The sequence below is a fragment of the Orycteropus afer genome, unplaced genomic scaffold, assembly GCF_000298275.1.
Source record: "Orycteropus afer afer isolate SDZICR_OR568_19922 unplaced genomic scaffold, OryAfe1.0 scaffold00099, whole genome shotgun sequence".
In the NCBI taxonomy this organism is placed as follows: domain Eukaryota; kingdom Metazoa; phylum Chordata; class Mammalia; order Tubulidentata; family Orycteropodidae; genus Orycteropus; species Orycteropus afer.
The window spans coordinates 8,424,351-8,439,570 of NW_006921686.1; the positions used below are offsets into that span (position 1 = coordinate 8,424,351).

The 15,220-nt window shown below is 49.0% G+C and overlaps 1 protein-coding gene across 1 annotated transcript; it reads left to right on the plus strand.

Moving 5' to 3' along the window:
- Nucleotides 1-7,844: 7,844 nt before the first annotated feature.
- Nucleotides 7,845-14,678, plus strand: B9D2 (B9 domain containing 2). The gene is made up of 3 exons (XM_007942959.1): nucleotides 7,845-7,932; nucleotides 11,175-11,300; nucleotides 14,365-14,678. Exons 1-3 carry the CDS (start codon nucleotides 7,845-7,847, stop codon nucleotides 14,676-14,678), a joined length of 528 nt encoding a protein of 175 aa, XP_007941150.1.
- Nucleotides 14,679-15,220: the final 542 nt, after the last annotated feature.

Sequence of the window (15,220 nt, forward strand, 5' to 3'; positions counted from 1 at the left end):
GTCACTGTACCAAAAAGAACTGGTCAATGTTCATCCATTTGAGAAGGTGGCATATGAGCAAGAACCAATGATACTGAAGGAAGAAGTTGAAGCTGCACTGAAGGAAGTGGCGAAAAACAAGGCTCCAGGAATTGACAGAACACCCATTGAGAGGTTTCAACAAATGGATGCGGCACTGGAGGCACTCACTGAGCTCTGTCAGGAGATTTGGAAGGCAGCTACCTGGCCAACTGACTGGAAGAGATCCATATTTGTACCCATTCCCAAGATAGGTGATCCCACAGAATGTGGAAATTATCAAGCAATATATCGTTAATATCACATACAAGTAAAATCACTGAAGATAATTCAAAAATGGTTGCAGCAGTATATTGACAGAGAACTTGCAGAAATGCAAGCTGGATTCAGAAGAGGATATGGAACAAGGAATATCATTTCTGATGTCAGATGGATCTTGGCTCAAAGCAAAGAATACCAAAAAGATGTTTACTTGTGTTTTATTGACTATGCAAAAGTATTTGATTGTGTGGATCATAACAAATTATGGATAACATTGAGAAGAATGGGAATTCCAGAACCTTTAATTGTACTCATGAGGAACCTGTACTTTGAGCAGGAGGTTGCTGTTCAGACAGAACAAGGGGACACTACATGGTTTAGAGTCAAGAAGGGAGTGCATCAGGGTTGTGTCCTTTCATCATACTTATTCAATGTGTATGCTGAGCAAATAATCCAAGAAGTTGGACTATATGAAGAAGAGTGTGGCATCAGGGTTGGAGGAAGAATCATTAACAACCTGTGATATGCTGACGACACAACTTTGCTTGCTGAAAGTGAGGATGACTTGAAGCATTTACTGATGAAGATTGAAGACTACAGTCTGCAGTATGGATTGCACCTCAATGTAAAGAAAACAAAAATCCTCACAACTGGACTTACAAGCAGAATCATGATAAATGGAGAAAAGATTGAAGTTGTCAAAGACTTCACATTACTTGGTTCTCCAATCAACACCAATGGAAGCAGCAGTTAGGACATCGAACAATGTATAGCACTGGGCAAATTGGTCCCAAAAGAGCTTTTGCAAGTGCTGAAGAGCAAAGATGTCTCCTTGAGGACTAAGGTGCCTGACACAAGCCATGGTATTTATACACACACACACACACACACACACATATGTACATATATACATACATATATACACACACGTGTATATATATATATACACATACACACACACACACACACACATATATATATCCTCCAAATCATATAATAAAGACAACAGCACAAAAGCAGGCAAAAGACTCAGAGGTGTCACAAAAGAAGACATCTGAGGGAACAATGAATATATAAAAAAAGGTTCTCAATTTTTAGTCATTAGGGAAATACAAATATTAAAACCACAATTCAATACCAGTACACAACCACCAGAATGGCTCAAATGAAAAAGAAAAACAATCCCAAGTGTTGGTGAGGATATGAAGGAGGGGAACACTCAGATGCCTCCAGTAGGAGTGGGAATGGGTTCAATGACAAAATTGTCAATGGAAGTGAGTTCAATGGAAAATTGATGGCAGTTTCTACTACAGCTGAGCATATCCCATCACTCAGAAATTCCACTCCAACTCTATTACATGTGACATACGTCCACCGAAAGAAGGTGAATTTGCGTCAACAGTAGGATGGGTAGTTAAATAGTAGCATCTTCACACAGGGGAACGCTGCAGCTGTGCGCATGAAAGCTCTAATCTACACACAACAGCGTGGGTGGTGTTTACAAACCAAATGGTGAGCAAAGATGGATGGCACAAAAGGTACGTCCTGTATGATTTTGTTTATGTAAAGTACAAGAACAGGCAAAATGGATCCATGTTGTTAGAAGTCCAGCTAGTGGCTACCTTTGGAAACATCCTGGAATTATCAGCATGAGGGCAATGCTGGGAGCAGCTGGTCATGTTCTTTTCTTGAGCTGAGTTCTGGTTACCAAGTGTGTTTAGTTTGTGAAAATTAATCAACCTGTTCACTTCCGATTTTTGCATTTTTCAGTACATAAGATATCCTTTTTTTAAAAAAATCGATCTTTACATACTGCTATGTATAAGTTTCAAGAACTATATCACTAAGTGTAAAAAACAAAAAACAAACTCATTGCCATGTAGTCGATTCTGACTCATAGAGATCCCCACTGGGTTTCCAAGGCTGTAAATCTTTACAGAAGCAGATAAACCCATCTTTCTTCTGCAGAGCAGCTGGTGGGTTTGCACCTCAACCTTTGGGTTAGCAGCCAAATGCCTTAACCATTGAACACCAGAGTTCGTAGGTATAAAACAGTGTGTAAAAGATGCTATTTCAGTAAAAACAACAATAAAAGTCTTCAATAATAGCAAACATATTTTTAGTGTTTTCACTCTTCCAAATTCATTACATATGTGTATTATTTATTGCTTCATAACAAATTACCTCAGGGGAAAACAAAAACTTATTGGCTACAACCATTAAGAACTTATTATCTCACAGAGTTTCTGTAGGTCAGGAATTTGGCACCAGCTTAGCTGGGTGGTTTTAGGTGAAGGTCTTTCATGAAGTTACAGTTGAGATGTTGACCAGGGCTAGTCATCTGAAAACTTGATCAAGACTAGGAGCTCTGCTTCTGAGATGGGTCATTCCCATGGTTTTTGTTGTTGGCAGAAGCCCTCCATTCTTTTCAACTAAGGTCTGTCTACCAGCTGATTCACTGTCCTCACAACATGGTGGCTGACTTCCCTCAGAGTAAGCAGTCCATGAGAGAGACACAGGGGTGTTATGGATTGAATTGTGTACCCCAAAAAGATATTCGTTGGAGTTCTAAGCCATGACCTTGTTTGATCATGACCTTGTTTGGCATAAGGTCTTTGAAGATGTTATCATTTAATAAGAGGTCATACCGGAGTAGGGTAGATCCTAGTCCCACTGGAGTGATGTCCCTTCTAAAAGAGAACAGACAAGTGTGACCCCACAGCTGCAAGCCAAGGAATGTCGGGAGCTACCAGGAGCGAGGAGAGAGGCAGGGAACGGATTCTTCCTCAAAGCCTCAAAGGGATCAACACAGCTGACACACATCCTAATCTCAAACTCCCAGCCTCCAGAACTGTGAGACAATAAATTGTTGTTATTCAAAGTCACCCACTTTGTATTCTTTTATTATAGCAGCCCTGGCAAATAATATAAGGAGGAAACCTCAGTTCCTTTTATGACCTAGTCTTGTTAGTCACACACCAACACTTTTACCATGTTCTGTTGGTTAGAAGCCAATTACTAAGTCCAGCCCACACTCAAGGGAGGAAAACTAGGCTCCACCCATTGAAGGAAGGAAGGAGCTCTGGTGGCATAGTAAGTAAGGCATTTAGCTGCTAACCAGAAGGTGGGCAGTTCAAGTCCACCTGCTGCTCCATAGTTGGACAATGAGGCAATCTACTTACATAAAGATTTACAGCCTTGGAAACCTAACGGGGTCACTATGAGTCAGAATTGACTTAATGGCAATAGTGTTTTTTTTTTTTTTGGCATTGAAGGAGGAGTGTCAAAGAATTATGGGCATATTTTAGAACAGGTTTGTACATTACCTCATTAAGTCCTTATAATACCCCAATGAGATGGGTACTATCATTCATTCCCATGTTACACATGAGGAAACTGAGGTACTGAGAGGCTAAAAGACAAGAAGGGGTAGAGCCAAGACTTACATCTAGGAAGTTAACCTGTGAGGTTCATTTGGGCAATCTACTTCCGTAGTGATACTGCCTCAGCAGCCCAAGGAGGGGTCGCTATGAGTCGGGGCCGACTCGAGGGCACATAACAACAACAACAACAACAAAATTAATCAAGAAGTCCCTGTTGTTGTTGTTATGTGCCGTCAAGTCGGACCCGGCTCATAGCGACCCCTCCTTGGGTTTCCAAGGCGATATTACTAGGGAAGTAGATTGCCCAGTCGTCCTTCCAAGGAGTGGTTGGTGGGTTTGAACGGCCAGCCTTCTGGTTAGCAGTCAAGTACCTTAGGCACTATGCCACCAGAGCTCCCTGGGGGGGTCCAAACACTTAATTTCCTCACCTGCTGCCACAAAGTTGGTGATGGCATCTTGTAAAACAGGCCTGGAGATCTACTTCCAAAACATCAGCCATTGAAAATCCTGTGTATCACAGTTCTACTCTGACACACAGGAGATGGCCATGAGCTGGACTCAATTTGAGGGCAACTTATTTACTAGATATTAAGCAGTAGGGAAAGAATCCATTGGAAAAAAAAATTAAGATGGAACATTGACAACACTTGATGTCTAGATGGTGGGGAAAGTAGGGCTAGGATGACACCTACCCACAATCAGTATCAAATTGGGGGACCCATATCCAAGAGATAGGATAGCAGAGAGGTTAAGAACCTAAGATTTAGTGACAGAGTCACACAGATCCATTTGGCTTAAGGCAAGAAATTTTTACCTAGACTAGGGTTTTGAAAGCTTGAAAGCCATCTACGTGCAATAATGGGTCTCTCCTCATCCAGAGTAAAGAAGAATGAAGAAAACCAAAGACGTATGGAAACAATTAGTCCAAGGGACTAGTGGATCATGCGAACCCCAGCCTATATGACCATGAGACCAGAAGAACTAGATGGTGCCCGGCTACCACTGTCAAACCATTCAGAAAGGGATCAGTGCAGGAGATCCTGGATAGAGTGGGAGAACAATGGGGAACAAAACTCAAAATCATAAAAAAAGACCAGGCCTGGTCTAATAGAGACTGGTGAGGTTCCCAAGACTATGGCCCCTAGTTACCCTCCAGGTCTGGAATTGAACTCACTCCCATGGCTTCCAGCCAAACAGTAGACAGGGTGAACATTTACATCAGGTAGATACACTCCTTAGAGGGATCAATCATGGGAGATCAGAAGGGCAGTATTTGCACAGGGAGACAGCTCAGGGGCAGAAATGCATGGGAAAGGACACAGGGAAGAGGTAACTACAGGGAGGAAGTGGAAAGAGACCTGTTACATTGTGGGGGGTTACAATCAATGTCATGAAACAAAATGTGTATGAACTACTGTACGGAAAATGAATTTGCTCTATAAACTTTCACTCACATCACAATAAATTTTTTTTTTTTTTCTCTCTCAAACAGGGCTGATACCCTGTAGGTTGTATGTAAGGATTAAAGGAGATAACATATGTAAACCAGTCAGCACAGGTCAGCACACAGGAAGCACTCAATAAATGGTAGCTTTAAATATATGTTTATTAATGAAATAGTATCCTATCGAATTATTTTAGGAGCTCTGGTGGCTTAGTGGATAAGGGACTTGACTGCTAACTGGAAGGTCAGCGGTTCGAACCCATCTGCTGCTCCGCAGAAGGAAGACAGGGTGATCTACTTCTGTAAAGATTTACAGCCTCAGAAACCCAAGGAGGGTTTCCTATGAGTTGGGTCCGAGTCGACAGCAGTGAGTTATGGCCCACTAAGGGAACTGTACAGCTTGCCAATAATAGAAATAAGGTACATGGTGCCCTTGTGGGGGTGCAACCATGCAAATAAAGTGTATGGAACATTAACATGGTGATTGGTCAGTTTTACCATCTCTCTAGAGTTAAAATGAGCCATCCCAGAGGCCAAAAGGGGCATCTCACTACAATGAAGGAAGAAAAAACAGGAGTAGAGCCTATCATTTGGGTCCGGGATCCCTGCATTGAACCTACTTGACCAAGAGAGACCAAGGCAATAGAACCAAGAGACTAGCATTAGACAAAGGGTGGGCTGCCCAGCCCACTGAATGAGAAAACTGAGTGCCTTCAAGCAGGAAACTTGCTGGTAGAGTAGGATGCCTCTCTGGGCACCTATTGGCAAATCCAAAAGAGCTTTATAACACCTGTTGGAGCAGGGCAGAGGCTGAGGCCAGAAAGAAGTGTGCCTATGCCATGGCTGAGAAGAAGCTGTCTGATTGAAGAACTGTATCCTGAGTTGTTTCTGATCCTGAATTGTTACTTCCCTAATAAATTCCATAATCATGAGTGTTGTGTGAGAGTGCTGTGTGGCCCTTGCAAAGAAAGGTTGGAGGGTACAGGCATGTCTGACCTGGGCCTCATATATCAGCCTCGGGCTGTTGATGGTAATTCTCCCCCTGGTGAAGTTAGAGGAGGTCAGAAGATTACAATGCCACACCCTTTTTGCATTTATTCATGTAAATTTTATATCGAAATGCTACTTCTCCATAATTTTGAGTTAGGGACTCAAAAGACTCAGTTTTGCTAAAAGTGGAAAATAAGTTCTGGCCGGACTCCTGATTTGGGCTGAAGAAACAAGGGTCTAAGATTCAATTAGACTTAGAAATAGGGTGGGAAAAGCAATTGCTCTGAAACTTAGCCTGCACGAGTGCTTTTGATTCTGGACCACTCTCCATGTGCCCATTACACGGATGAAATAAAAATCCGTAGATGGGCGGGGCTACAGAACAGAGTTCAATCTTTAATAATGGAATTTTCTGCATGTAATGGGGCATCAGTTCCTCATTTACCATTCCTCTCTCCCCTCTTGCTCATTTTTAGCAGTAAGCATTATTACTGAGACTTAATTTATCAGTTCCCAAGGGGCCAGGGAGAATTTAAAAAACGGAAGAAACCTCTCTGAATGAGGAAAGATTTGTCCAGTTGTGAGGCAGGGCGATGCACACACAATGTCAGGGGTGGGATTCCCCCACGTCCTTGGCTCAAGTCTCTAATTTGTAGTCCTGGATGGGGGGTGCTCAATGGATTTGCTTATTTTGTTAGGAGGGTCTCTGAAAGAAAGGGCGCTCAAACCATTCCAGACACACTCAAGATGGCAGCTACCTACCCACGCCCCCAATGGCGGAACCTCTCGCTGCTGCTGGATAGACGCTGTTTTCTCAAACCCGAACGAGAAAGGAGGAGAAAACGTCTGTCTCAGACTTGCCCCGCCCACCGAGGACGGCTAACACCAATTAGCGGCTCGCAGGGCGGGTGCTAGGCCAGGGGTAGAGACTGCTGTTGCCCTAGCAACAACCGGGGATCCCGGAGGCGGGCACTGCAGCAAAGGGGTTGGTCTCTCAGATCTCCGGCTGCTCGGAAGGTGCTGGGAGAGGCCTGGGAAGTCAGCGCCCGCGGAGAGAGGGACAGGTCAGACTCAAGAACTACAATCCCCGGTGCCGCTTTCGCCGCTATGAGTCGGAATCGACTCAACAGTAGTGGGTTTGGTTTTCTGGTTCTTAACCGTTAGGCGCGCTAAGGTCGGAATAACGCATGCGCTGCTCTGAGAGGTAAGGCTGAAGCAATTACAAGGCTTGCCACTCGTGGAGCTTGAGGCCGAGCTGACGCTGGAAGGCGGCCTTCTTGCGTCTGTGGGCGGAGCCTGAGACGCCTGGGGCGGGACTTCCCGCTGGACTGAGCAGCTGTTATGTGCTTTGGAGTCAGACTCATAGCGACCCCTCCTTGGGTTTCCGAAGCGGTATCACTAAGGAAGTAGATTGCCCAACCTTCCTTCCGAGGAGTGGCTGGTGGGTTTGAACCGCCAGCCTTCTGGTTAGCAGTCAAGTACCTTAGGCACGATGCTACCAGAGCAGGAGGGGAAGTAAATTATTTTGGGGTGGGGCGGAATTGGACTCCAGTTACTCAGCTCAACAGCCGCTTTTTCCCCCAGGTTCTCCCTGGGGAGACGGGGTTAAGAGCGCAGCCTCAGGGGTTTGACACATTCGGCTTGGAATCCTAGCACCACCATTTACTCAATGGGCCTCAATTTCCCTGTCGGATGAAGAAAATAATACCTCACAGGGCTGTGATTATTATCTTTCCCTTCCCAGGGCCATGGCCGAGGTGCACGTGATTGGGCAAATCGTGGGGGCCACCGGTTTCTCAGAAAGTAGCCTCTTCTGCAAGTGGGGCGTCCACACAGGTATTCCTGGGTCTTGTTTGTTTCCCCACCAAGACCCTGTACCCACAGGCCCTATGCTCCCTGCCTGACCCCCTGATCCAATCCCTGAGCCTCACCATCCTCTCTGGGGACTCAGCCCAGACCACACTCCCTGTCCACGTGAGTGTCCAGCTCCCTTCATATTCTAGCCCTGGGGGCTCTGACTCCCACCCTATGAACACACAGCTTCTAAAGATGTGGGACTATACGCTAGACAGCCCCACACTTCCAATTTTCAAAACTCTAGGCAGCCCAGACCCCCCCCATTTGGACTTCACTCTCAGGGATGCCCTGGGACTCTTCTCCAACTTAATAATAATTCTTTGGTTAACTGTCTCTGTTTATTGAGTTCTTGCTGCAGAGTGAAAATTTCCATGCTTGATTTATAGAGGAGAGCCCACTGGTATTCACAGTTCTCTTGGAGAAGGTCGGAAGTGGCAGTGATCCACACCCATCCACACAGGCTTAGAGGGAACCCCAAGGCCCTCAATTTTGATGCCTCCCCATTTGAGGCAGTATGCGTAGTGGTTAGGACCACAGGCCATCATGTTGTTAACGTGTAGTCAAGTCAGCCCCGACTCATAGCAACCCCTCCTTGGGTTTCTGAGGCAGTATCACTACAGAAGTAGATTGCCCAACCTTCCTTCCGAGGAGTGGCTGGTGGGTTTGAACCATCAGCCTTTTGGTTAGCAGTCAAGTGCCTTAGGCACTATGCCACCAGAGCTCCAAGGCCATCATAGCTGGGTTCAAATCCTGACTCCACCTGTTAATTGGTAGCTTTGGGGCTTGAATTCTGAGCCTCTGATTCCTTGTCTCAGTTCAAAACCAGCTGTTGCTTATTAATTATATGACCTCGGGTCCTTCTCTTTGCCTCAGTTTCTTCCTCTGAACAATGGGAACAATAGCAGAACTTACCTCATCGGGTGGTTAGGAGAACTCAATGAATATCTGCAGCTCTCAGAACCAGGTCTGGCAGGCAGGAAGTGCTCAATGAATGTTTGCTGGGTCTGAGAAGAATTTGATGTGGTTCCTGTTTGTAAAGCCTGGTGTGGGTAGCCTGGCCCATGAAATTAATGTGGCTGTTGTCATTGCCATCCCTTTAGGCTCTGGGTCCTTTGTCATTTCAGTGGTAGCTGGGTTGGTTGAGTTTCCCTGAGAAATGAGGATCCTCCAGCTGAATGGCTGAGAGACAGTCTCTGGAGTCAGATTTCAGTGAGGGCCCTGCGACTCATCTACTCTGTGACCCTGGGCAGGTGCTGTCGCCTAAGTTATCTCTGCAAACCAAATCCAACCCACTACTGTCGAGGCGATCCGACTCACTGACCCTCATTGGGTTTCCAAGGAGGTAACTCTTTATAGAAGTAGCTTACCCAGTCTTCCTTCTATGGAGCGGCTGGTGGGTTTGAACAGTCAACCTTCTGGTTGGCAGTCAGATGCCTTAGGCAATGTGCCACCAGAACTCCTTTCTCGTTTGTATGGTGGGAATGATACCCATCCTTCATGAAGTTGTTGAGAAGTCTTGTATGTGAAGATCCTGGCTCGATGCCTGACGCTTCACTCACTCGATGTTCAGGGAAGGTGACTAACGTGACTTTGATGACTTCAGGAAGGGAGTTCTAGGGGCAGGGGGCTGCTCCAGCAGAGAGCTCAGAGGCAGTCAAATTGGGCTTCACAGTCAGAGCTGAGCCTTGAATCCAGCTCCTCTGTGGAGCCTTGGTCTGCCCCAAGTGCCTGGCACATAGTAGGCACTCAGTAAATGTTCATGGAATGAATGACCAAGTGATTTTCCTTAGCAGAGCCTATTCTTTTACCCGTAAAATTGGGATTATATTAGCACCTACCTCTTAGATCCTTTGTCCAACAGGTATTTATTGAGGGCCTTCTGTGGACCAAGAGCTGGGCTGTCTTAGTCATCGAGTGCTGCCGTCACAGAAATACCACAAGTGGAGGGGCTTAACAAACAGAAATTTATTTTCTCACAGGTTGGGCTAGAAGCCCGAATTCAGGGCACCGGCTCTAGGGAAGGCTTTCTCTCTCTGTCGACTCTGGAGGAAGGTCCTTGTCTCTTCAGCGTCTGCTTCCTGGTTCCTTAGAGCTCTCTCTGTATCTTAGCATCTCTTCTCCCATCTCTGCTCTGTGCACTTGTTTAATCTCTTTTATATAGAAAAAGAGATTGACACAAAATAAACCCTACACTGCCCTTCATTAACATAACAAAGACAGCCCATGCCCAAATGGGATTATAACTACAGCCTTAGAGGTTAGGATTTACAACACCTATTTTGGGGGGGACATAATTTGGTCCATAACATGGGGCTTTGGAATCCATAAAGGCCCTGCTCTTCTGGAGCTCACAGCAGGGGACACAGGGATAAACAAGCAGACAGGGAAGTGAGCACAGTGACTGAGTGAGTGGTCAGCGCCGGGAAGAAAAGAAACAGGATGCTGTGATCAGGACTGAGTCTTGGATCATTGTGTCAGGGAGAGCCCCTCTATGGAATTGGCTCTTAGTGAGGCCTGAAGAATGAAAAAGAGCCAGTCACGGGGAGATCCAGGAGCAGCGGGAACAGCCAGTGCAAGGGCCCTGAGGTGGGAAGGAGCTCAGCACGTTGGGAAACAGAAATGGGACCAGTGAGGCTAGAGCAGGGGTGTGGAAGGGGGGAGTGATGGGAGATGAGGGCAGGGAAGTGGGCCTGGGCCAGCCCGCAGAGCCCTGTGGACCACAGTGAGCGTCTGAGAGCTGGGGGTGGGGTGGGCAGGGTGCAAAGTAAGAGTCCCAGGGGACAGATTAAATTCATTAGCTAAAGTGCTTAGCACAGCATTTGGCGTTTAGAAAGGACTCTGCATTTTTGCTGTTACTACGCACCCTTTATGCTGCGCCCATGGAGAATACTCTTGGTCTCAGCTTAGTCCTTAGCCTAGGCCTCCGAACATAGCCAGCACTCACAGTGCCTGTCCACAGTGCTTGGTGTTAGCTCATTTAATCTCATGAAACTATGAGGGCTGCTTTATCGTCAACACCCATTTTACAGATGGGAAGACTGAGGCCAAGAAAGGTAACTTGCCGAAGGTCACAGAGGGGGGTGAAGATTTGAACCTAGACTTGATTTCAGAGTCCTCTTTTTGTAACCTCTGCCCCCAAATGCTGGAGAGAAATGGGGTCCTACGGCCCTAGTGGCATTGGCCCTTCCCGCTCCATCTCAGTGTCCCGGCTCTCCCCGCAGGGGCGGCGTGGAAGCTCCTGTCAGGCGTGCGGGAGGGCCAAACGCAGGTGGACACGCCCCAAGTGGGGGACACGGCCTACTGGTCCCACCCCATCGACCTACATTTTGCCACCAAAGGCCTCCAAGGTAGGTTCCGGGCATGGGTCCTGGGCCAGGCTGGGGGGCGGGGGGCTGATGGCACCCGAACTGCTGGGATGAGAACATCAAGTCCTGGCCCTGCACTCGTATCTTTTTGGGCCCCTTTCCCAGCCCTGCCTGGCCCTGGGGAGAGGCTGACCTGAGGCATCCCCAGGCCGGCTGTGAGGGGATCCCAAGTGTGAGGAGCTGGGGCAAAGCCAGAGGTGGGAAGGTGGGGGCCAGGGTGGGAGGGGAGATGGTTTCCAAGTGAAGTGATGGAAGGAGAGAATCTCTAGTAAGTAGAAAGCTTATCCTCCAGTGAGGAGAGGGGTTTATGACAGAGACAGAGACAGGTGAAGGCGGGCCGCTGCTGTTCAGGGGGCGCCCTCAGCTTGAGAGCAGAGGCCCAGAGGGGAGAGAGAAGTACACGGGGGAGGAGAGGTGTCAGAAAACATGCCCTGGTGGAAAATTGGGGTTACTGGAGAGGCGCACGATTCCAGGCCAGGGAAATAGCCTAGTCAGATGTGCCATTTATTTCAACAACATAAACACTGACCAAGTGCCTGCCCTGTGCCTCGCCTATATTCAGTGATGCCAGGAAGATATCAGTGACTGAGATATAGCCCCAGACCTGTCTCCCCACAGCGACAGCCCACATGGACAAGGCTGGTATTGCGCGGGCAGTTGCCCAGGGGTCCATGAGCGCTCACAAGAGGTGCCTGACTCTGTCGAAGAAATCAGGGAGGACTTCCTGGAGGAGGGGACCTTTGAGCATTGATGTGAAGGGCCAGTAGGTGCTAATGAGGCAGAGGGATAGAAGAGAGTTCGTAGAGAGAGCTATGGAAAGCTGAAAGGGAGAGTGAGCCAGGGGCATTTGAAGGACTGAGGGAGAGTGGGAGGGTGGCAGGGAGTGAGGTGGCAGGGGACCGGCCATGCAGGGCCTTGAATACCAGGCTGAGGGGCCGAGTCCATTTTAAGGCACTGGAAAGCCAGAGCACGCAATGGACAAGCCGCATTTTGCTTTTCAAAGCTCTTTCTGGCTGCCAAGTGAACGATGATGAATTTATCATCAGGGCGAGACAGGCAACTCTGTCCCCCAGTGCTGCTGTCATCCTTGCCTGCTCTGGTCTCATCCTTGCATTGTGTCCATCAGCTTAGAAGCTCCGTCAGCTCAAGCTGTGGCTTCATCGTGAATCCCATGACGTCTCAGACCGTCTTCCCCAGCTCCCGTCCGGCTAGCTCACTGGCACCGTTAGAGCAGCCTTTGCCTGTTTGCCTCCGGCTCCACCGGAGTGCAGCCCGCGGACCGTGTGAAAACCTAAGTCAGATCATGTCCCTGCTCTTCTCAGAACCCTCCCCTGGTCCCCATGCCACTCAGGGTAAACGCCAAAGTCCTCCGTGATGTCCTGGTTCTCTAGTGTTGCTGTAACGGAAGTATTGAGACCCAACAGCTTTAACAGACAATTTTATTTTCCCAGAGTTAGGCCTGGGCTCTAGTGGAAGGGTTTTTTTTTCTCTCTCTCTCTCTCTCTCTCTCTCTCTCTCTCTGCATTGGGGGAAGGTCCTTGGGGGAAGGTCCTTGTCTCTTCAACTTCCCCTTTCTGGTTCCTTAGAAGTTTCCATGTGGCTTGACACCAGTGTCCCCCCATCTTTGCTTGCTAGCTTGCTTGTTTAATCTCTTCTGTATCTCAAAAGAGACTGACTAAATACACACACCGCCAATCTGTTCCATTAACGTAACAAAGACAATACATTCCAAAACAGGATTAGAACCACAGGCATACCAAACCGCTGCCATTCAGACTCACATTGACCCCTAGGGCAGAGTAGAACTGCCCCATAGGGTTTCCAAGGCTGTAATCTAATAACAACAATCTAAATGGAAGCAGACAGCCTCATCTTTCTCTGGCAGAGTGGCTGGTGGGTTCAAACCACGGACCTTTTGGTTAGCAGCCAAGCACTTAACCACTGTGCCACCAGAGCTCTTTACCCCAGGCATAAAGGCTTGGATTTACAAGACATATATTGAGGGGACACAGTTCAGTCCGTAACGCATGGATGACAGGGCCCTGTGCTATTTGGCTCTCACCTCCTCCCTCTCTCCCTCCACTCCAGTCCCACTGGCCCCACCAGGCACGTTCCCACCTTGGGGCCTTTGTATTGGCTGTTTCCCCTGCTCGGCACGCCCCTTCCCTCAGTGCCCAGTGTAGCATTGCGTAGCCCACTACCTTCCACATGTCACCTCAGGGAAGCCTTTCTGGACCACCCCTTTGTAAAACTACATCCTCACCCCTCCCTCCCCTGCTTAATTTTCCTGCAGGCACTCATCACCAGCTGACGTACCCTATAATTTACATATTGACTGTTGGTTGTCTAGATGTCAGCTTCGAAAGGGCAGGAATTTCTGTCTGCCACCTTCAGGCTGGATCCCCAGCCGCTAGAACAGGGCTTGGCGCAGAGGAGGGGCTCAGAATGCCGGGTGAGATGGGGCTGGGTCTCTAAGGGCCTTGACTATCAGGCCAAGGAGCAGAGCCGTATTCCTGAGGACGCTGGGAAACCTGTGGAAGGGGGAGAAAGATGCTCCTGGCTGCCAGGTGGAAGGGGCATTGGAGAAGACAAGAGGGCCCCAGTCCAGGGAGGAGTACAGGACGGGGCGTGGGCTGTCCAGGACAAGACCCAGTGTGCTAATCTGGGGACTGGGAAAGCAGTGGGGCTACCCTGAGATGGGGACACGGAAGAGGAGGCCAGAGAGAGGGATGTCATGGAGGCCGAATATGAAGGACCCTGAAGGCTGAGAGGGTTGGATGTTATACTGAGGGTGTTGGGAGCCATGGAAGGGAGCAGAAGGGAACATGGATTTAGAAAGATCCCTTTGGCTGTTACGTGGGGTTGGATTAGGAGGTGGAAAACCAAGGAGGTGGCTGGGGCAGAACCCGGGTTGGGGGGGGGTACAGGCTGGGGTCTCCGGTGGGTGTCAGGACCGTGGGATCCAGAAGCAGGAGCTGCTGAACTGGGCCTGTGCCAGGCTGGGCCATGCCCATCTCTGCTGTCCTTGCTCCCTCCTGCCCCACAGGCTGGCCCCGGCTCCATCTCCAGGTGTGGTCCCAGGACAGCTTCGGCCGCTGCCAGCTTGCTGGCTACAGCTTTTGCCACGTGCCCAGCAGCCCGGGCACCCACCAGCTGGATTGCCCCACGTGGCGGCCCCTGGGCAGCTGGCGGGAGCAGCTGGCACGGGCCTTCGTGGGTGGCGGGCCACAGCTGCTCCACGGGGACACTATCTACAGCGGGGCTGACCGCTACCGCCTGCACACGACTGCTGGTGGCACCGTGCACCTCCAGCTCGGCCTGCTGCTGCGCCACTTCGACCGCTACGGTGTCGAGTGCTGAGGGACCCTCCCGCCAACATCTGGACCCCCTCCACGCCCTGGACACCTGGAGCAGGATGGCTCAGTGGTCGGGAGCGTGGGATCTGGAGTCAGCCAGAACTGACTGGAGCCACAGCATGGTGTGGCTACTGTCAGGGCCGGGACTTCAAGCCAGTGGTTGTCCCTCCTGGCCTCTGTTCTCCTATCTGTAAAACGGGCTGTGAAGCTGGGGTGTCAAGGGGAGAAGCTGTGTAGCACATGAGAGGTGGTCAGTAAAGGAAAGTGATTCTTACAGGTGTACCTGCCTCCTTGATCCCATCCTGTGACCTATGCCCTGTGCCCCCTCCTGTCACTGACACACTTCCTCCTCAGGCCCCGTCTTCTTACAAACCTGCATCCCCTGTCCTCTGCCGGTTTACCTACAACACCCTCCCTGCTCTGCTTGTCCCACCTCTGACCCCATCTCCTATGTCCCTATCCTCTGACCCACTCTCCTCCTGGACACCTCTCCTCTGAGTGGGTCTCCCAAGCCCCTAGCCTCTGTCTGATTGTCTCATCACAGCC